Source organism: Thunnus albacares, chromosome 3, assembly GCF_914725855.1.
Source record: "Thunnus albacares chromosome 3, fThuAlb1.1, whole genome shotgun sequence".
Lineage (NCBI taxonomy): Eukaryota > Metazoa > Chordata > Actinopteri > Scombriformes > Scombridae > Thunnus > Thunnus albacares.
Genome location: NC_058108.1, coordinates 5,192,991 through 5,214,890, shown reverse-complemented (window position 1 = coordinate 5,214,890; position 21,900 = coordinate 5,192,991). Strand labels below are relative to the sequence as shown.

Below are 21,900 nucleotides of genomic sequence, written 5' to 3'. Positions count from 1 at the left end.
AACGCACCAGGGAGTTGTGGGTCAATTAGTTTGCCACAGCAGAAATTCCTGCAGACAGCCAATTAAAGCTCTTGGCCTGTAGTCATGCAGCACGCTCTTCCTGTTGACGGCTCACGCAGTTATTCTGAGCCCCCGGCAGCTCCTTCGCTCTGCCGGTGTAAAACCTTATTCTAAGTCCAGTGCTATTATGAGAACGCTTTAGGAGATCTCCATAGTTAGCTGAAATGACTTTGAAAAAAAAGTTAAAGCATGTGTGTTGGTGTGTGAGCGGCTGGCGGATGGGTTATTCGGTGCAACGCGGTGATCAGGTTCCTTCTTTTGTGCTTTTAAGTCGCTGGAAAGCGTATGCAAAAAGATAAACACAACATATAAAGAAATAAACAAAATCAAAAAAGGGTTCGTCTGTGCAGTGAGAGCAACGAGATGATTGGATTGCAGACTCATGTGGTGCCGAGCGTAGACAAAGGATGACAGGAGATGATTGCAGGGAATCAATTTTCCATTCTGCTCCATCTGTCTCCGTCACAATAGCCTCTGCGAGCAACCTATCCTCTGCAAGGATAAACTTTTATCTTTTTTCCCCTTCGCTTCTGAGTCAAAAACTTTAAAAAAAGAAAAGTGGTTGCTGTCACAAGCTTTTATTATGAAGTCTTTTGTTCATGTACGGGCTGCAAATTGTTGTTTTTGTGACATGACGCAAACAGAGCATAACAGTAAACACTGGTCCATTGTGGGATGTCGGTGGAGGTTTGGAGATCACCAGACTCTTTGTGAAGGGCAGGAAGAGCAGCAGCTGAGTCATAAGCTGACGTGTGTGAGAGAGAGAGCGAGGGAGAGTATGCGAGTAAGCACTTATTATTTTTACTTTAATCATCATCATGATACGAGCCCACACATCAAGACAGAGAATTCCCCCAGAAAGACAGACAAACAGCGTCATGACAATCATCCACTTTTAAAAGGGAGTGTAAGACTTCAAAGATGAACCTGCACTCAGTAACAACCATACAATTTGATCAGACTCAGTCACACACCTACGAGCAGCCTGTCTGTATGCCAGGGGCCTCAAATAAAGGAGAGTCGGTTCCTGGGATCACTATCATCCCCGCGGCTGTACGACTACATGCACAACCACTTATGATCACTTATAACAAGTCTATAGACACGGCGGCCGTCAGCTGATCCACGCCGACAGGCACAAGGAGAGGCACCCTGGGAGAATCCCCCTTTAAAGCCCAATTATCCCGTGGAGCCAGTGTCGTTTCAAAGGCCAACAGTAGAAGATGTTGGCCCCCGATAAGGGACACATGTGTTCCATCACACTTAATTGAAGCAGGGTTTCCTGAAAAAGAAACAACCCCGGAGCAATATGACAAAACAAACAGATTTAAGGACATAACAACTGTATTTGTAATAGGAACGTTTTTCATGGTGCATGGAAATTGTGTTTTTTGGGGGCATATTTCTTTTTTTTTTTTTTTTTTTTTTTTTTTTTTAAAAAAAACATCTTTTTGTCAGAGTTCAGCACAGAGTGGTGAATGTGTGTGAGAGCATTTCTTCTGCTTTTTTACTGGACATCATTCTGTCTTGGAGAGCACACCATGACGATAGGTTTCCAAACCTTCCCAAATTTGATTACAGGTCTGCAAAAACCTCAAACAATGCCGTGGCAAGCATGTCACTTACGGTCACAAGCCAAAGTCCTTCTCTGTTTTTTTTTTTTTTTTCCCTTCTCTTCTCTTTCTTTTTATCCTTATGATCTGAAGTTAAGAATAAAGACGTACTGTAAGTGATGTATTTTAACAGGAAACATGCAGAATTCACAGAATTTATTTATCGTGGCTTTGATTGTGAGAAGAGTTGGTGAACTGTATGAGCGAATCCTTGTTTAGGATCTTTTGTGCTTATGGTCCACATTAACAAATCATTTGAAACTAAGAAAAAGGAAGGTTTGGAAATTCAGAGCCAATCATGATGACAGAGTTAAACACAGTTGTGCATTGGTCTCTTTGTTTTATTTTTAAGAATCACTGGTGTCTCGTGTACCTCGATGCTGCTCCCAGTTTGTTCCCATGATCTGTAGGATGTATTTAGCATTTGCAATTTCTCATTTATGGGGATATTATTACCTCTCTGGCACCGAGCCCTGTTTTTGGGATCCTTCCCTTTAATGTTAAATCATGTGGACATTAAAGTCTTTCCTTGACTTACAAGACATGACATCTCTGGAAACATACAACCCAGGTCAAAGATGGAGCTCGTTAAAGGATTGCACACGACCACAAATTCACAGAGAGAAAGGGGATAAAGAGAAAAAATGTTTAGCTAACTCAGACTTCAGTCATTGGGGAAGCTCGGCTTTGTAACCAGCCGCTGAAGATGAGAGACAAAGACAGTTCTGTGCAGACTGCTCAATAAGGCTCCCCTGTCTTACTCAGTTTATCACAGGAAAATTGTGTTTGTTATCGACAATGCCTTTTAACAAGCACCACAAGCAATGAGGGGATATGACTATAAGGAGATAAAACCTCAAAATAACCCACACTGTACTTTCCTCCCTCTGATGTTAAATTAAGACCACGTTTTTTAAAAAGGTCATGTATGATTAAAAGCTGGTGCGTGCAGCTATTTGATCACAAACTGTTTTCCCCCCGATTTTCAGTGGCACCTAACTGATGGAATATTGGCTCTTTCCTCATTTTCATCAAGCAAATCATCCTTTCTTCCTCTGACTTAAGTATTCATACTACGTCTTCAATTATCGTTAAACAAACTAATCTGAAACACACATAACACACATCATTCCGCCAGTGATTCTCACCAACAGAGTACAAAGAAATCTCAAATTGACTTGTTTAGTCTTCACAGCATCCACAGCCAACTGTTAGCCAGGCATAACTGTGGCTAACTATTTGTCTCATTAACTGCAGTTTGTATCCCGTTAAAACAAGCCAGAGAGACACTTAATGACCCCCCCAGACAAGCAAATTACAGAATTAATATCGCGATCTTTAATTAGACTTTACAAGCCGCCTTCAGATTTGGAAAAGTTATTTTAAAGTCTTATTTTTCCGAAGAAATACAAATAGACCAGACTATAGCTCTACCAGACAAGTTTACACATCCCATAACTGTTCAATAATCTCATTCGCTTCATTTGGAGCGCTTGTTTTTTTTTTTTTTCTCTCTCTCTCTCTCGCTCTCTGCTAAATTGCCCAACATCATGATGCAATTTGGGTTTTTTAATCACCGTTTTAGCAGTTACAGCGCGGCTGTCCGATTTCCTGCTACAAAAGTGTGTAGTGCCATTAGCACAAGTAATTCCACACAGCAGGCCTCCAGTTGTGCATGTGATCGGAGGAGAAGAAAAGAACAAGCTTCACAATGGAAAACCTGAGCTAATGTCCTCGATCGTCCCACCTTGTTGTGGTTGTTTCTGGGGCAATTACATTCTTTGGACATTATGGGGGAGAAACACCCGCAGATGGGATATAATCCCTTGGTTCTGTTTTTTTTTTTTTTCTGTGGAGTGTGTGTGTGTGTGTTCATGCGGGCTCATGCTGAATTTCAGGTGTGTTTAGCATTACAGCATCTCAAAATGGAATACTGAAACGTGTGACAGTCCCTTAAGATTCCCTAAATGGGTCTAGAGGAGCGCCGGAAAGTTACTGCAAGGTCAGCGGTGAGTCATGGAGCTGATGGCGGACCACTGGGGAGTGTGTGGTGCAGCGCTGGGATAGTTTGCTACTGTGTCATCGTTGCATTAAGAGATGTCAAGGTCAGGCTTTTTAAGTGCTTCCACAAAGAATCCCCCAATTCTCCCCCCCTATAAGTCACTTTGTGGACAACCACGCACCTATAGTGAAGTGTATTTTTTTTTACATCTGCCCAGTGCTAAACGCCTGAAAACATGGAAGGTAATCTCACCGTTTTGGCTCGCTCCACATTTCAGTCCAACGCAGAAGTCAAACAAGCAAAGCTACGCAGCAGGTCAGATATTGAAAAACGTGCACTTAGAGAGTGAAAAGCAAAACAGATAGAATTCTTGTCCTGTTTTAAACTTTGTCTTATATAAACGTAGCCTGGGCCGGGTGATATCTGATAAAATAGATCAAAATTACATTATTGGCTTTTATAGCCCACTGAAAACATAGCCCAAAGGTATGCTATTTGGCAGAGAGCAGCTCGTAATATGTCTAAGAATTGTTACCATCTGGCTTGACTGCAGGGAATGCTTCTCTCTTAAAAACCTCAAAGTCAAAATGATACAAGTAAAACGCAGCATTCATAACCAGGTTGGCTTTTTATGGACGCCTGTCCACATCGATTTGGCTCCACGGTGTCTTGAAGATAACTCGTGCTATTTAGAAGTAATCTTTTTTTCCTAAAAGTTGGTTTCGCCATTACACAACACAGCGTTCGGTCTGAAGCTCCTGCCTTAAATAGGAGTTGCTCTTTGTGATGTTGTGTGACTTCCAAGTTAAGGCATGTCACAGATAGTAGAGATCAGAGCGGTGGTATCAGTTTTAAGTTGGTCTGTTTTTCTTATTTATCTGGTTTCATCAATATAACCTCCCAAAAACTCAACATGCAATATGCAATCCTTCTGTCCACATAGGAAAATGTTGCCCCGTGACATTTTAACCCCTTTTTTTCCTGAGCTACACCCTTCTAATCACACCCCTGTACAAAGTTTCAGCCCCCATTACCTTATTATGAGATTACAATGTCAATGTGCTCAGAATTGTGACAATTACAGTAAGTGGTGGAGTAATTTTCAGCATTAAATGGGGTCTTTGTGTACTATGTTGCCGTATATTTCCGCGGCCTGTCATAGGTTGAAAGAGGGCGTCCTGGCATCGAGTCAAGTGCATTCTCATATGTACAATAAGGGGGGGGGGGGGGGGGGGGGGGGGCAGGTATACAGATGCATGTGTATATAAAGGCACAAACACATATTCATATTAGCAAACACACACACACACACACACAGTCACACTGACAAGCTGCCATGGAGCAGGAATCCCTGTGTGTATATGTGTGTGTGTGTGTGTGTGTGTGTGTGTGTGTGTGTGTGTGTGTGTGTGTGTGTGTGTGTGTGTGTGTGTGTGTATGCTGAGGCCTGTGGCATATGAAACATGAGTCCCTGTTTAGCAGTGTGAACCGTGGGGGAGAAGGAAGGGGGGAGGCTGTTTTCTCAATGCCTCCTTGACCTGTCACTATTGATGATGTGTGTGTGTGTGTGTGTGTTAGTGTGTGTGTGTGTGTGCATGAGAGAGTGTGTGAGAATCCGGCAGACATCTACAGGGGGACAGCCACCCCCTCTCCTCCACCCTCCTCCCCTGCTGCCGATATCCTCTCATGCCACCACCACCACCACCACCACCACCCCCTCCTCCCTCCCCACCTCTCTGCCTCCTCTCCTCCCCTCTCCTGGCGCCCCGGTATGAGAGAGAAAGCTGTTGTTAATAAAAAGTTTTCAAAGAATGGGATGAAAAGGGAGGTGAAATTGAGCGGCCCTGGCCGTATTATTTCTTCTCCGTATGGGATCTGGCCTCTCGCGGTCTCTCCGACGCTCTCGGACCAGGAGGGGGTCGCTGGCTCGGTGACCATTACTGCCCCGGGGCCAAAGCAAATGATTTGCCTCTCTGAGGCTTCAAAGGGGAGCAATTATACTTAAGTAACCAAATGAATAGATAGCCCAGCTTGGCAGCAGTTTGGGGGAAACAGTGGAGGCCTTTGAGGGAAGAGGCACCACACCTCAGGAGTAATATGTAACAGCTCGCATCACAGAGGAAAAAAAAAAAAGAAGAAGAAGAGGAAAATAAACAAGAGAATATGCTGCCACTGAATTCAGAAGAAAAAAAAAGGTGGTGAAATCTTCACAAACCAAAACAACAACATCATTTAGAGTGGTTTACCAATCCAGCCGATAGCTTTTAAAGTAATTGTTGCCTTGTAGAAGTACAGACCCAACCACTGGCCACTTTGGGTAACATATCACATAGACACGTACTACATACAACATTATATCATGGCACATTTAGGAAAAATTAAATATGAAAAGGTTTTATTGAAAAATGTGCTGTAATGTAATTTCACTGATTTGTTTTTGTTAGTTACTTGACGTAAACCTCAGAAAAGTCCGATCACTTTGCCACAGAGACACTATTCATTTGTATGACGTTTGTTTGTTTATGGATATGTGTAATTACTGTACACACAAACTTCAAAAGAGACATGCGAACGTCTCGCGTCTAAGTGAGCGCGAGAAGATGACCCTGAAACAAGATATAAATCATCCCTTTGCTGAATCAAACTGTAACACAATGAATAACATTAATTGCAATCTTGAGAGCCATGAATTGCAGTTCTGTGAGTGGCACACAGAAAGTCAGCCTCTCCCCGCTGATAAAAGACTTGAAAAAGGCCCTATTGAGTGAAGTGGAGACTGGGAGTTTGGTAGGGGAGCTCACCTGTGGAGAGGAGTCTATAGCTGCATAGAAGGCCCAACAGCTGCCAGGGTTGTAAGTCTAGGCACCTAGCAGAGCCGCAGAATGGGAAATGCAAGGCCCTCTTTCAATGCACTGCCACTTAGTAACAGAAGGCATGTGCCAAACTTGCAGAATGAGAATGAAAACTCCCCCTTCAGAGTTCACTAAATATCAGCAGCGACTCTCTTTTTATCCCCTCCTCTCTTCTTCCCCCCCCCCTCCCCTCTTTCTCTTTTCTCCCTCTCCTTTACTCTATTATAATTCCTCCATAAAAGAACAATGGTTGACTGAAAGACCCCCAAACCACAGAGATATACCAACAATCGGCAGGGAGAAGGAAAAGGGGGGACTCGGCTGAAGTGTGGAAGCCATCAATTACTGAGGGCCTAAAGTTAACATCCCAGCAGGATATGTGCATTAGAATGCAGATATAAGCAAGCTATGGGCAGCAGATGCCTAGCGGAGCGGTCAAAAGAGCAGCCAGAGCTCATGAGAGGACATATGCAGTGTGGGAGACTCTCGCCTCCGCTCCTCGCCTTGGAATCTACAGAAGAATAGAAAATTGAATTGAATGATGATTGTAGCAGCGTCTCAAAAGAGCCATTGTGTGGAACTAACTGGAATTATGGGTTTGAAATGTGACAAACAACTGACATCTCACACAAAGGATGCCAATACACATGGCTGTGTCGCAGTCTCAATAAATCTCACACATCAGCAGTGAGATTGCAACAAGTGGCCCTATCAGCTGCACCGGGGCCGAAAAACACACCGTGATTCCTCCACATCACTGCCCTAACAGGATTTTCCCCTCTCACCACATCTCTCTATTCTGGCCGCTCAGCAAGACTCAGCCCTCTGGGCTTCCTCGCACCGCTAATTTACACTAGCCTGCAGGCTACCTTCACAGTCAGAACAGTGCAATTGTATTTTCAGGCTCATTAAGCAATAGCACAAAAAAGGGGAGCTCTTACCCCCCATCTACTTTCCCGTCCACGCTCTGTTCAGCGGGAGAGAAAGGGGAGTGCGGAAGGGATTTTTTAAAAAAGGTGGGATAAAGTGATAAAGCAAAGTATTGAATTATAGTCGTGCAGCTCTATCAGGCTGTTTGTGTTTACTACATCGGGAGCCGGGGGGAGGAGGAGGAGAGCCTGCTCTCGATCTTCTGAGAACCAATCCGGCTGCTCTGTAGCTGCCCCCTATTCAGGATCAACCCATGCTTGTTTATTTGAAAGAGCCCCCGCTTTTTTAACTTCCCACCCTTTCCATTGTTCGACTTCTCATGGGGAGGACTTTGAAATTGTAATCTCAGGATATTCAAACACACACATTTGTTCTGACCTTTGGTGCCTGCAATAACATTATTACTATCAGACAGGCATTGCCAGTTTAGATCTACATTGAATTCATGCATTCTGTCTTAATAGTTTGGTTACACATTTTGTGGACTTATAAAAGATTTATGTAACACTAGTTTTGCCATTAAAATTGTTCAAAGAAGGTTGAGAAAGTTTAAACTTAACTAAAAATACAAGTCTTGCCACAAATATAGATTCATTTGTTCATCAAAATGTGTCAAAAATGATCAGGAAAGATTTCTTGTAACAATATATTTAGTGTTTTTTTAAAAAAAAAAAAAGAAAATACTATCACACCTTAGACATTTGAAATCAGGATTCAAAAACACATTTTTATTTTTAAAACTCTTCAAGTGTCACACATTTTTTTCTCATTGAAGTTCAGGAAATTTAACCTCAAGTGTTTTTTTTTTTTTTATCAGTTTCTGATATTATTGCTGTGATATCAAAATAATCAACATAATCAATGTGTAATTTATTGAAACTATGTTGACATGCTGTGAAAATCTAATTTTACCTGCATCCAATCATAAAGAAAGGATGATCATCCCAATTACAGTCCCATTAAATTTAACGACGGAATAAAACAAAAAGGAAAATTGGTTGCGACAAATTTTATATTTTTTTCCTCACATAGTTTAAATATCGGCTAATACGTTTTTTACGATGCAAAAAAAGAAAAAAAATTCATATAATGTATACCAAATTGCTGTAATTTATACAATTGTTGCTGGTTTTGGCCTCACTGGGATTTCAAGCCAGCAGTAAAAGAGAAAATTGATGCTGCTGCCTTGGTGTTTTTTTTTTTTTTCTCAAATATACTGCATCACAGCTTTGGCTGCTAAGAGCGTATGAGATTGTGGCGACATTCTTGGGTTTGTGAATGAGACCACAGAGTAGCCACACAAAGTTCCTCGTCCCCAGTCCTCAACCTAACTCGCCCACTCGCATTGTCTCTAGACTTTCCTCAAGAATGTGGATTTCTATGGCCAACAGCAAGCCAGACAGAATTGCCTATTGCATTGTCACCTCTTGTGGTTTCTCTCCTTAACAATCTCTGTTGGCAAAGGAGTTCAGGAGGAACCCTCTCAACAAACACGTCAGTTTATGAAGATACTGGAGTGGGAAGCGGTGTTGAAGACAATTTAAGGATGTAATCATCAGTATTTGTAGCACGGCTTCTCATTAATTTCATCTTGAAATGTAAATTCTACCACCACAGTCACAGGAAAGAAACCCTGCTGTGTTTAGGTTCGAGTCAAAAACAGCAGCTATAACACCGCAGGACACTCCATCCCCTGATTGCTTTTTTACAGTCCAAAAAAAGAGGCCATGATGAAGGCAATTTGCTTCCTTCACTTCAGCACGGCAAGAATATTTCCCTCATTACTCGACATTCAAACACAGGGCTCTCTGATGCCACAAGAGGAAGTGGCTTTGGCAGAAAATGTCAAACCAGCGTTTAAGTGCAGGATTGAAGCTGGTCTGATGTGGATTGGATCAACTTGTTAAGTCAAATGAAAGGTCAAGATATTTTCCACAGCGTTGTGCAACCCTAAGCACTGCTATTTAAACTGCTGTTAAATGCGAAGTGCCATGCTGGTCACCTTATGTGCGGAAGGCACACGAGTCGAGGTTTTGACAAAGACAGAAATTTCAAATGATTCATGAAAAAATAGATCATTACCTCTTGCTTTTCTTGTCGGTATAAAAAGCTAATTTCCCCCACAAAAATGTTCGTGTCTTATGCCCAACATCAAACCACTGGAGACGGGACAACTTAAAGCAACTTAAGCACATTAGTACCCCGCTCTCCTTCTGCCGATCTCACACGAGGAAAGTGAGATCGGTGTGAGAGTGACGTGCTGCTGAGAATGGCACTCACTTGTCCTCATCCAGTCCGTCATGTCAGCAAAGTGTCCGTTTCATCCAGGCCTGTACCTACAGCTCTTTGTGCCACTGTCGACACATCTCACAGGGATTGGGTTCCACAGCTCCCTCACTCCTCTAAATGATCTGTTTGTTTGTCAGAGGGCCTCGCTACAGCAGGGAATTCACACATTGTTGGATGAGGACAGACATCTGCTCGCCTGGACTCCCACAAAGTCTGAGTTCATCAGCTGCTGCACCTGATGACTAAAGTTTTGAGTCATTTAGAAACTGTTTGGATCATCTTTGGACCCTTTTTTAGGGTCTTAAAAGCACACACTGTTGTCTTCTCACGGAACTTATCGTGCCACCACTTGGCCCTTGCACTTTAAGAACTGGCTAAGTGGTTTCATCGAAGCATGAGACTATTGGAAATGGCCCCTTACATACATGTGAAAAAGTTTTCATTTCTGGTGCCAGCTGAGGGGAAAGTGCTTCCCATCGAGCTTGCACTGACCTTGAAGGACAGATCTGCTTTCAAACTCACTAACACCTTCTGACATAGTTCACTTGCCTGCATGCTGTTACAGAAATGTCTTTTGGGGTAGGGGAGAGGGGGCCCCGAAGCTAAATACACTGGACAACACTGCAGGGGAGGAGAGGTTACTGTACTTCTTATGTACATTTATCTCTGGGCGTACCTGTATCGGATGAATCTCTGTATGAGTGTGTGTGCTCCGCGGGGCGACTCTCATCCCCTTCTTGCACGGCACTATGGAGATTAGACAGAGGAAAGGGTGCACGGTCGCAGGGATTTAAACCCAAACCAGCTGGGTGACGAGAGGCCCCGGTGTGTGAGGAGACAGAGGGTCGGCTTTGTGAGATAGGAAATGAAGCAGCGGACTCAACATCAGGATTTACTCAAGTCGAATCATCAACCAAAAGTTGTGCCTCTTACCTGATGAGAGGTAGGTTGTTCTTTGCACCTGAGGGCTTTCAAGAAGCCAGACATCACCGATCTTAATAAAGAGATTTGTCAATCAAACAATCTTTTGTTTTATGTTGTTTTGGGGGGGGGGGGGGGGGGGGGGGGGGGGGGGGGGCAATGGGAGCTCATTACAAGCATTTCAGTTGCATGACAGTCATGTGTTGTAGGACACAAAGAATTCCTCGTGGTTCCTGAACAAGTCGAGTCAAAGAGGTAATTTATTCATTGTTTAATCCAATTAAGTAATTAAGCATGAAGAGGATTCATAAAGTCATTTGGTGTGGCAAAAGAGGGTAGAAAAGTGGGGGATGTATCAGTCTACTGAGCAACATCCATCTTCACACTTAACCACCAGTTAATTGTGTGTGTGATAGTGTTGATGATTGTGGTGCTTTCAGTGGAGGCGTATGTTGGGTTGGACTGATGATATCCAGGAGGCAACAGTGTGCCGCTGACACATTTAATGTGATATCAGCTTGGAAATGTTTAAAGGGAAGAGTTTAGATTGTAAACGTCATGAAGGAGAGTTTGTATCTCTCTATGCAAAGTGATGAGACTGTTACATGGAAATCATTTGAATCAACCATGTACTGTTCATAAGTACAATTTTTAAGGTACTTGTACCTGAGTATTTCCATTTTATGCAACGTTATACTTAGTAGGGAGAGAGACAGAAAAAAAGAAAACCAATCTCTAAAATATGATTCATATAGACTTAACTGTCCAACTATATATATAAAAAATGTAAAAGATAGCTTCAACTCAACTAACAACAGTAAAATGTGTGAACCTGTAATAATTATCCAGTGGTGTAATATTCATAATAATACAACACAAGAGTACTTTTATTTCTGCTTCTTTCAGTACATTTTTACTGATAATATACTTCTATACTTTTTACTGGAGTCATTTTTTGAGGGCAGGACTTTTGGAGTAAATATACATTGTGGTATTGATACTTTTCCATGAGTAACGGATCAAAATATTTCTTCCACCACTGACCACAACATCATCCCGGACTGGATTCATGAATTCACCAGGAGCTCCTGTCAGCAGGCCATATTCCATACTGATGGCTGCTGCACAATAACACATCTGGTACTTTCCCCTCCGTGATTAATTCTAATACATCCACGTTACCTTGATTCAGCAATTTTTAGATGAACCAAAACTTATTTTTCCCCTTGTTACTCTGTGTGCATAATAATCATAAATGTTTGGTATTACTGTTGCAGATCATGGTTTTAATGCAATGTGTCAAACTGGATTAAACTAACCCGTCATCGATTTCAGACTAGACGTGAAACAGTTAACTGTCAGCGCCCACTTCCTCGCAGCTCCATGCAGTGGACTATGAAATATTTGGAGGACAATTGGTTAAGTGGAGTTAACCGTTGCCTTTTCTCCCTGAGGTATCTTCCTTTTTGATCCTGCCGAGACTGGCGCCTCGCAAAACACAACTTGTCTGGCTTATTAAATAGTATGACCTGGAGAAAGAAAACGCCTGTTGCTTCTCAACTGAGGCCATTGTGAAGCGAGAAGAGCTCATGACAGGCCTTAAATTGCTGTAATGCTGTGTGACCAACAGTCATACCTAATCAATTTCGATCCTGGATGCGCACGTTTTCTTATTTGATTTGGATTGTTTTACTCGCTTTTATTTTTAGAATTTCATTTAATTACTGTGTAGGCGACAGTCAGTTTATTTATTCACAAATGCAGTTTACGGTGAGATATTTTAATCTGTGAACTGACCTAAACATCTAAGAGTTTTTCATTTTTCTTTTCTTGCTTCTTTGATAAAGGTATTACTTTGATATTGACATGATTCTTTAGTTGCCGCCCAGCTTTACAGTAGGAGATTCAGCCAATAGTACCAATGGAGAGCCCGGCTAATGGATGTAAATGGTCAAGAGAGTCCTCCCCACTGGTTAATTGAGCTAAAATTGGTCTAAGCTACTTTGTGAGGGCCATCAATAGTCCCGCACCGCATGGGGTCTGTATGATTAACTTCTCCTTCCTTTCAAAGGCCTCTTGATGTTCCCTTGGAAGCCAGCGGACCAATCAAAACCGCACTCCGAGACGTCACGAGCACAACTTGACGAGCTGATTGGCGGGACCGGGGAGGGGGAACAACCCCTGTCCTTTTATAGACGACCCCGTCCAGCGCGTAAAAGCTACTGGGCACAGCTGACAGCACAGAGACGCATATTGGACACTGTACACCTCATTCCTCTGAACGGGCCGCACGGAGGTGCATGGCCCCATCCCCTTGTATTATGATGAATCCTGTGCAGGGGTCGCCGTCCCAAGACGCCAAACAGCTTCATCAAAAAGATGAGACGGATACGGAGGGCGAGGAAGTTCAGCCTAAAGACATGACGACGGAGAAAGGATACAAACTGCAGCGGAGCAGCCTTCCGTTCAGCGTTGAGTCGCTGATTTCCAAGAAGACCACCTGTCGGACTTCTTATTCTCCCTCAGATTTATCTCTGGTCCTGCCGAAGTCCGCGGCAGGGCAGGGCGCGCAGTTCTCTCCAAGGACTTTTTACGCGGAGAGGAAGGTTTCGGCGGAGAGCTCGCAGGGTGTTTCCAGTAGTTCCAGCGAGGACAGTCCGCAGTTTTGTGAGAAAGATCAGAGCACTTGGTTCCAGACGCCGTCATTTTCTACTCCTCCTCGTAAGTCCGTCCCTCTGCTGTTCTCAGAGTTTTGCGAGGACCAGGAACTCACTGTTTATATTCTTCATATCTACTGTCAGTAATAGAGGCTGGCTGTTATTAGCTTATAGTTACACATACTTTTTATTCTCCTGGTTGTGTCTCAGTGATGTAAATATTGTCTACAACATAACTGACTGTGCGTAAATTTTCTTCTCGCATTTTGCGTTTTGTTTACATGCTGCAGTAAAATAGCGTGTTGTGCTGCTACTGTACACGTGAAGCGCATATTTGGCTGTTGCATGAGTTCTTTGACAATTTGTTATTTCTTATATTATGAGCAAATATATTACTTCATATATTTACCTACAATTGCTGGAGATATACAGTACGTTAGCGCATAATCAAGATTTAGGATGACAGTGATTATACCGTACAATTCATATTGACTGAATGACTGAATGTTTGTGATGCAGACTGGTATAACATCTTAATTTGTCAGTAGAAATATAGTAGCCTATATGTATTTACTTGCTGTATCATGTTTTTGTTTCCATCTACTCCTGAAGGCTCATATGTTGCTGTGATGATCAATTTTCCTACAACGACGATCAAACTAAAAAAAATATAATCTAACCCGATTAAACCTATAACCTATTTTTCTTTCTTATTTTTTTTTCTAACAGGGAGCTCAAGTCCAAATCAGTGTACTTTAAGGAAACACAAAAACAACAGGAAACCTCGCACGCCCTTCACTACCTCTCAGCTGCTGGCGCTGGAGCGCAAGTTTCGCCAGAAGCAATACCTCTCCATCGCCGAGAGAGCCGAGTTCTCCAACTCTCTCAACCTGACGGAGACTCAGGTCAAAATTTGGTTCCAAAACAGGAGGGCCAAAGCTAAGAGACTGCAAGAGGCCGAGCTGGAAAAGTTTAAACTGGCCTCAAAGCCCGTCCTGCCCGCATTCGCGCTGCCGTTCCCCCTCGGAGCGCACATGGGGTCTCCTACATGGGGCCCGTCAAACGCCTTCCCGAGGCCCAGTCTGCCGGTCCCCGGACTGTTTAGTGGACCTGTCACTTATGGGATGTACTATTTGTCTTAGTATTCCTGTGTGTGTGTGTGTGCGTGTGTGTGTGTGTGCTTTTAAGAGAAATCATGTCTTCAGATCATGGTTGCAATACACTTATGGGCATAATGCGTCTTTTACATCTCGGAAAACCAGTTTTGTATTTTCACTCTGGAGTTTAGAGAAATGTTCTAACCTCCAGAATGGAAAATGATTTAAAAATTGTGAGACATTTTGATATGTAATTGTGTGCGTAAATGGACTGAGCGCGTTCACTCGCTCTCCTCATTTTAAGACAGTGTCCAGTGCTGCGGATTGTGGATTCACAGGCCTAAATTACTTGGGCAAAACTCCAAACGTAAATGTCAGGGTTTTAAACGACATGCCTTAAATATCTCATTCCAGTCCATCCACCGAGTCCCGCAGTAGTTTGTGAAACTGGACATTTAAAGTGGGTCCAGACGTGGATGCAATAATCTACTGAAGCGGAGGAAAAAACAGAAAAGTACTTAAACGCTGCAGTGCCTTAAGACCAGTGTATCACTTGAAGTATTTCTCCTCATTCAGCATTGACTGTATTCTGTCTTCATCGGGTAAAACTGCAGATTTGCTGTTTGAATGATTGTATTTCTTCACAGCAGTTCCTGTCACGATTTCTACATTTTTGTAAACATGGAGCAAAATTATATTTTAGAAAACACACGTATTAGATATTTTTTTACTCTCAAAACGTGGCCTTCATGGGAGTGATAGTTCCTTTTCTTTCTTTTTTTTTTTGGAGGAATTTTGCTGTAAATGTAAATAATAATAATAAATGTGTAGTGTTCATGAAGCCCTGCAGCCTGGCTTGAGGAGCAGCAGGAAAGTGGTATTTATTGAATATCTTTGTATCTGTACTGTGTACATACTGTACATCACTCTATCTAAATCTTCAGTTACGTGTAAAAACTGATTTTAGTAAATAAACATTATACAAAACCCGAGTGTTGTCAGCTCATTGCACAAACTTTTCACTGTTTTTTCGTTTTGTATTTGGATATATCACACTCGCAGGTTATGGTTGAGTTTAGGCCTAATGAACCAGTGGAGCAGGCCAGTGCTCCTCCTAGAAATACGACTTTATTAAAAGCAATAAAGATAGGCTTAAGGCTAGAGACTATATAAATGTTATTGCTTAGTTGATTTATTTATTTGTTTATTTATTTATGGACTCATATGTGTCTTAAGCATGCCAAATGTCAACCACTACTGTGCCAAAAAGCTCATTGCCTGACCAACATTTATTTAATTGGCATTATTATCTCATTTGAAAATGGCCCAAAAATGATGTTACTCTGTCCCAAGTCCTGCAGTTTAGTCCAAGTTATTAAGACTGAATGCATTTCGCACAAGTTGAACTCAAAATAGCGTATGACTCACACACAAAGTGAATCGACAGGAAAATATCACTTGGAACCCAAAAAGATCTCATCAGTTAAACTTCTGTCAAAGTATTAGAAATTATTTTAAACATATTTAACATATCATGTCTTCTTTGGGACAACACACATTTGTTTTGCGTTTTAACAAATTATTTGCATATGAAAATATGTCTCAGTCCAACGTGCCTTATCATTTCTGACGTGTTGAAAACAGACGTGTTGTCTTTATGAAGACACACACGTGTTACATGAAAACTTGGAAGCCACATGCATACAGTACCTCCTGTCCAATAAAAAATAATTACGGTACTGCCATTGCAAATAATTATTTATAATACAATAGCTTTGATGCACTTGTAAAGACGAGGCCCATCGCTGCTGCCCTGTACGACCGGATATTAGGTAAGATAAGGATGTATATTGTTACATTACGCCCATAAAACACCAGAAATAGAGATGAGCACAAATTAATAACGCCATACAAATGGGAAATGTTTACTTTTTAATGGCCAAATTGATATTAAAAGACATGCATTTTAGTCTAATTAGGTTATGTGGTACATTTGTAACACGGTGTTACAGCCTACATTATTTACACTGTTTAATAGTTTACATAATCTATAGCTTAACACAGCATTGGACTCGGATAATCAATTTTTATTCCTTTTCCCATTTCCGTGCTCGTATCCAGAGCTGTTTGTTTTGGTTTTTACGAATAAACACATAGAAATACTTACCATAGTTTATTATGGGGTATAGGCCTATTTACATTGTTTCCAATCAAGCTGCTCAGTTGCAAATAAAAAAAAACAACTATAAAACACATTACATGTACTGTTAGACTACACAGTAAAACACTTGGTTTCAGATGTAGGCTGTGGCCTTCATTTACATACAGACGAACACATGAAGGCAGTTCAGTATGTCACACTGTAAGTGCTCTGGCTGTCCAGCAGATGGCGGTGGCGGTCTCACTGCTGCCGCTGATCATCATCATTATCAAGAAGACGACGAAGAAGAAGTACTTCCGCTGTTCCTTCCTGTACAGACGAAGCTTTCAGCGAGGTGAGTAACTGCAGCGACTGAAACAACATTTAACGAAATATATGTTTCAATAACGACTCGCCTGACACACACATTTATTGCATGTGCACCAGATGAAAACGCAAACTTCTCGTCAGTCGATTTTTTGTGAAATGCATTGACGTTACAGAAAGACTTCTCTGACCTTGGCTAGCAAGCTAACAGAGCTAGCAAGCGTGAATTGAACAAAATGTCAAGGACCCGGTGTCATTGATTACATTTAGTAAAATAAATGAAATTGATCATCTTGGGAGTTAATAGTTAATAAACAACATACATTTCTGTAGCGTGAGCCGTACTTTTCATTCACAGTGAAGCTCAAAGCGCTGCAGTATTAATGACATAGAACACGCAACATAAAGACAATAGTAAAAGTTATATTACTACTACAAATAATAATAATATCAGAGCACCTGCGTTATGTGTCAACGCGGTTTAGTACAGACTTCATGGTGTCTTATCAACTCGATTCAAGCATTAGAAATGTACTTACTAAGAGTGAAATGAGTAGCAGCATTATGTAGTGACACCTCACTTAACTGTCTGGAGGTTAAGAGATTTCTGTCAATCAATCGATCAATCAAGCTTTATTTATATAGCACCTTTCAAACTAATCAAATGCAATTCAAAGTGCTTTACAAGCGACTGATAAAACATAAAATGTTAAAAATGTCTTTAGAGACTAATACACACCAAAATAATTAAAAAAGCACGAAAAGTTTATTGAATAAGACAACAATAAAATATGAGCAGTTAAGATAATAAAAGATAATACAAGCAATAAAAACAACAATAAAAAATAAAATTGTGAAATACACAAAATCAATAGATTATAATAAAACAGAGAAATGTTAATAAAACAAAACAATATAAAACAAATAATAACGATCAACAGTAAAATGTTAATCAAATAAAATAAAAGTATATAATAATAAAACTATAAAGTTATAAAACACTAAATAAAAGCCAGACTAAACAGATGGCTTTTTATTTCAATATCAGTATTTTCACATCCTCTGAAAGTTGTTCCAGCAGTTCGGAGCGTGACGACTGAAAGCAGCATCACCAAATGTTTTTATTTTGTCTTGTGTAACAGCTAAAAGAGAAGAACCAGAGGATCTGAGGAGTCTTCCAGATTCATAAAGCAATAGCATTTCTGAGACGTCTACGTCATAGTTAAAACTACATGCAATTTAAAAAGTGTTTTTCCATGTATGGTTTGTATGTGTTGATACATACAATAATGTTACTTGGCATAGATACAAAGGCACTAATATTAAATCTGCAGCACAATTTTTTTTTAAATTTGTGTCTAATTGTGGTTTTTCCCCCCCAAAAAAGGTCAATTGTCTTGTTGAAATCTTTAAAATTACATCTCCTTCTTCCCCCTCATTAAAAATCCAGAATCTATCAATATACAAATATTGTTAATTTCAAAAGTTTAACTGCTGGAAACAAGATGTCTCCTACTTCACTGTAAAGTCCATTCTCAGTGTTCGTGCACTGAAGGCTTCACACTTGTGTAAGTTGAATACTGGACCAGGATTGACTCCAAACTAGTTGTGATGTCACAAATCCTGCTTGTTGGACCGACTCTTAAAGTCTGATTTTCAATGAGCTCAGAGAAACTTTCCACTTTCAGCAGATGAATGTGAAAACAGCTTCTAGTGTCAAACTCTGCACATAAATCATTCAGCACAGTGAAGCTCAAACATCCAACTGAAGGAACAAGAAGAAAAAGACATTTTTGACTGGAGGAGGATTTTAAAGGTCATTTTCGAGTCAGTGTTTGTGATGCTGTTCAATTGTATTGTGTTTATACTGGGAGATTTTTCTAAAATTTAGTCTACTCACATTGATATAAATAGGGTGGTGGATACAATATTAGAAACACCTGTCAGCACAACACAATACAGTTCAACATCAACTCCACCACCTGAAATGACTACACAATTGAATCAACACCACTGGACTAAATATAACGCTCCTCTGCCTTTCAGACAGACAGGATGGCAGGCCGTCGCGTAGCCCTCAAGGCCATCGACTGGGTGGCGTTTGCTGAGCGTGTTCCACCCAACCAGAGGGGCATGTTCAACGCTCTGAAGACCCGCAGTGATGCCATCGCTGCCAAGTTAGTTATACGCCGACGAAAAGTCTTTACAGCGTCATGATCAGCTTAAGTCAATTCTCAGCTTATACGCTGTGGGGAAAAAAAACAACAAACAGTGAAATTTAAGTTTATGGCCCTTGGTGCAAGATTTGTTTTCTTGCTGATGGAGAATGATGTGACGTTAACCTCCATACTACAAGAGAACGGCACATATCAGGGTTACAGAGCTTAAATGTCAACACTCACCTGGCTGAGAGGCTGCTGGAAGGACAATCACATATTTATATAGAAGAGAGCTTCTGAACACCAGGATGTATTAAATTACAGTATGCAGTTCCTTGTGGGTGGATGGGGGTTTTTTGTATTTACATGTCAGGGCCACAGTCAGTATGAAATTCTAAAACATTTTTAGAAAACACTTTGGTCAATTTGATTAAGCTCTCAATGAACAGATGTGCATTTACCCAGTATGAGATGTTTTAGTGGGAAAAATGCAAATTGCAGACACTAACTGGTAAATTAGTGCACCCATCAGTTTTAGTCTTTTTCTTTTTTCATGCATCTCATATTGGAGTATCATCTTTCTGTAGAGTTTGTCTTGGACACACCGATCTAGCCATTAATAATAAATAAAGTTATTTATATAGCACTTATCAAAATCAGCAATTACAAAGTGCTTTACAAAGGTGGTTCCTGCCTGAGGACCTCAAACTGTGTGCAGGTTGATTAGGTGAGATTAACTCAGACATTTATGCTTTACATGTAATGAGACGGATCTTAAAATCAATTCTAAAACCAGCTGGCAGTCAGTGTAAGTACATTAAAAGGGATGTAATTTGTACATTACATTGCTGCTTTTAATCCATCTCTTTACATTTCTATCAGTTTATGAACACATTTGCTAATTCTTAAGTTTTTAAATAAGTGTAATTATTTTATGTCCTCACTGCTTTGCTCTCTGTATCTTTTACTGTCTTTTGTTAACTCCATCATCTTTTCTTATACCAGACTGGCCTCCCTGCCAGCGACTCCTGTAACCATTGACTGGAATGTCTACAGGAGCACAGTGGCCAAAGCTGGGATGGTTGATGAGTTTGAGAAGAAGGTGAGTTTAGCTTGAACAGTTAAATCAGTCGGTCACGAGCGTCATGCGGCCTCTCTGTGAAGTGTGAGTTAGAATTCTACAGCAGACAACTCTTAGCTTGTCAGTCCCAGAAATCACTTGTAATCCAAACAGATTCGAGAATGTTTCGTTATATACAGTATATGGCTTGTTTGGCAAGTGTTGGTTTGTATCACAATTGGAACTCACAAATGTTCCTCCTACACACAGTTCAAAGCCCTGCAGATCCCTGAGCCTGTTGACACACAGACCAGCGCCATCAACTCACAGGAGGCTGAGGCTGTAAGTGATCGCATCAAACAAATCCATTTTTATTGCCTGAATTTCATCTATAACTGATAATCACACCATATGTATATTTTTCTAACTACTGTGGGAATTGTAAATGTTCACAAATTGTCCATATATCATAAAAACGACCCAACAGAAACGCATTACATTGTACACAATTCAGAATGAAGCAGAGTGCTGTGATATGATCTGCTTTTCTTGTTTTGCTTTAAAAGAAAATTTAACTATTAACTAAAACTATTTCTCTAACAGAACAAAAGTGCATCAGCCTACATCGAGGCTTCAAAGGCCCGCATCACTCAGTATGAGCAAGAGGTGAGAGACACGTTGCATTAGTTGCTAAAATACGTCATGAACATCTTAAGAGAATTAGCATTTTCAAACCTTTCTCTGTCTTTCTCTTCCGTTTTGTGTGTTCTCAGTTGGAAAAGTTTAGGACCATGATCCCCTTCGACCAGATGACCATCGAGGATCTCAACGACACCTTCCCCGAGACCAAGTTGGACAAGGTCAAACATCCCTACTGGCCCCACAAGCCCATTGCCGAACTGTAATCCTATTAACAGACACTCAGCTCACAATAAAGACTATGTATTTTAAACTGAATGCTTTGATGTTTTGATTATTTGATTTATATGTGTGTATCCAAGTTATTTTGAAATATAGGCCAAATACAGTAAAGGCTGCTGTCTGTGGTATTGTTGGTCGTGCCCACGAGGGGGCGATGTTGCGTCAATTTTACATTGAAAGGTAAACATGGTGGTTAAAAAATAATTTTCTAACATTTCAAGAGCAAGAGTTTTTATTGTCACATGCGCAGCAACACAGCAGTTGGCAACATTGACGGCGGTGACTGTGGCTTCTTCGAGCTCTAGTTCCAATTAAAGTATATAATAAATTATTTACAATTATTTTTTAAAAAATTTAAAAGGAGAGAAAAGAGATGAATTAAAACATATACATTATAGTGCACATTGGTGCGCAGGTGCAGCATTGCACAACATATCAATCTCCTCTCCCCTCGGATTTAATCTGTCTCCACTATATTATTAAAAAGTGTCAACCGACGCCACTGGGCTTCCTCTACAGTTGTGATTAAATCAATCATACAGTGATGTCAGAGACGTTTCCTGATTCAGTTAACGGTAGGTTTGATTAACTGTTTCGCACAAACTGCATCATTATCCACTTTAAAGCTAAGACCTCTCTTCACAGTGATTCAGGCGATTATCTACCTAATAGGTCAGGGCATATGTCGATAATTCCTGTTACCCAATCATATATCGATAGAATATGTTCCTCAAACGTCATTGGACACCGGCTTTTTATTTACATAAATTTGGGCGGGACATCTGGCCTCTGGCCCATCTTTGGATTTTGATTGGTTCTGCGTTACGATTTCTCAGTTGCTGATTGGCCAGACTTGTAATAGAAGTAACATA

General features: G+C 40.9%; 2 protein-coding genes across 2 annotated transcripts; both read left to right on the top strand.

Annotated features, from left to right (window-relative positions):
- Positions 1 to 12,742: 12,742 nt before the first annotated feature.
- LOC122978824 (homeobox protein MSH-C-like) lies at positions 12,743 to 15,427 on the top strand. Its single transcript, XM_044345846.1, has 2 exons — positions 12,743 to 13,388; positions 14,054 to 15,427. Exons 1-2 carry the CDS (start codon positions 12,968 to 12,970, stop codon positions 14,464 to 14,466), a joined length of 834 nt encoding a protein of 277 aa, XP_044201781.1. The 5' UTR covers positions 12,743 to 12,967; the 3' UTR covers positions 14,467 to 15,427.
- A 1,385-nt stretch (positions 15,428 to 16,812) lies between these two features.
- Positions 16,813 to 21,064, top strand: LOC122979666 (ATP synthase subunit d, mitochondrial-like). Its single transcript, XM_044347320.1, has 6 exons — positions 16,813 to 16,916; positions 18,935 to 19,065; positions 20,053 to 20,149; positions 20,378 to 20,449; positions 20,711 to 20,773; positions 20,881 to 21,064. The coding sequence occupies exons 2-6, from the start codon at positions 18,944 to 18,946 to the stop codon at positions 21,010 to 21,012; spliced, it is 486 nt and encodes a 161-aa protein (XP_044203255.1). The 5' UTR covers positions 16,813 to 16,916; positions 18,935 to 18,943; the 3' UTR covers positions 21,013 to 21,064.
- Positions 21,065 to 21,900: the final 836 nt, after the last annotated feature.

Excerpts from the sequence above, each read along its gene's own strand:
- LOC122978824 (XM_044345846.1), top strand. The coding sequence starts at position 12,968 with ATGGCCCCATCCCCTTGTATTATGATGAATCCTGTGCAGGGGTCGCCG. Across the intron at positions 13,389-14,053 it reads GTCATTTTCTACTCCTCCTC|GGAGCTCAAGTCCAAATCAG; the intron begins GTAAGTCCGTCC and ends TTTTTCTAACAG.
- LOC122979666 (XM_044347320.1), top strand. The coding sequence starts at position 18,944 with ATGGCAGGCCGTCGCGTAGCCCTCAAGGCCATCGACTGGGTGGCGTTT. Across the intron at positions 19,066-20,052 it reads AGTGATGCCATCGCTGCCAA|ACTGGCCTCCCTGCCAGCGA; the intron begins GTTAGTTATACG and ends TTCTTATACCAG. Across the intron at positions 20,450-20,710 it reads ACTCACAGGAGGCTGAGGCT|AACAAAAGTGCATCAGCCTA; the intron begins GTAAGTGATCGC and ends TTTCTCTAACAG.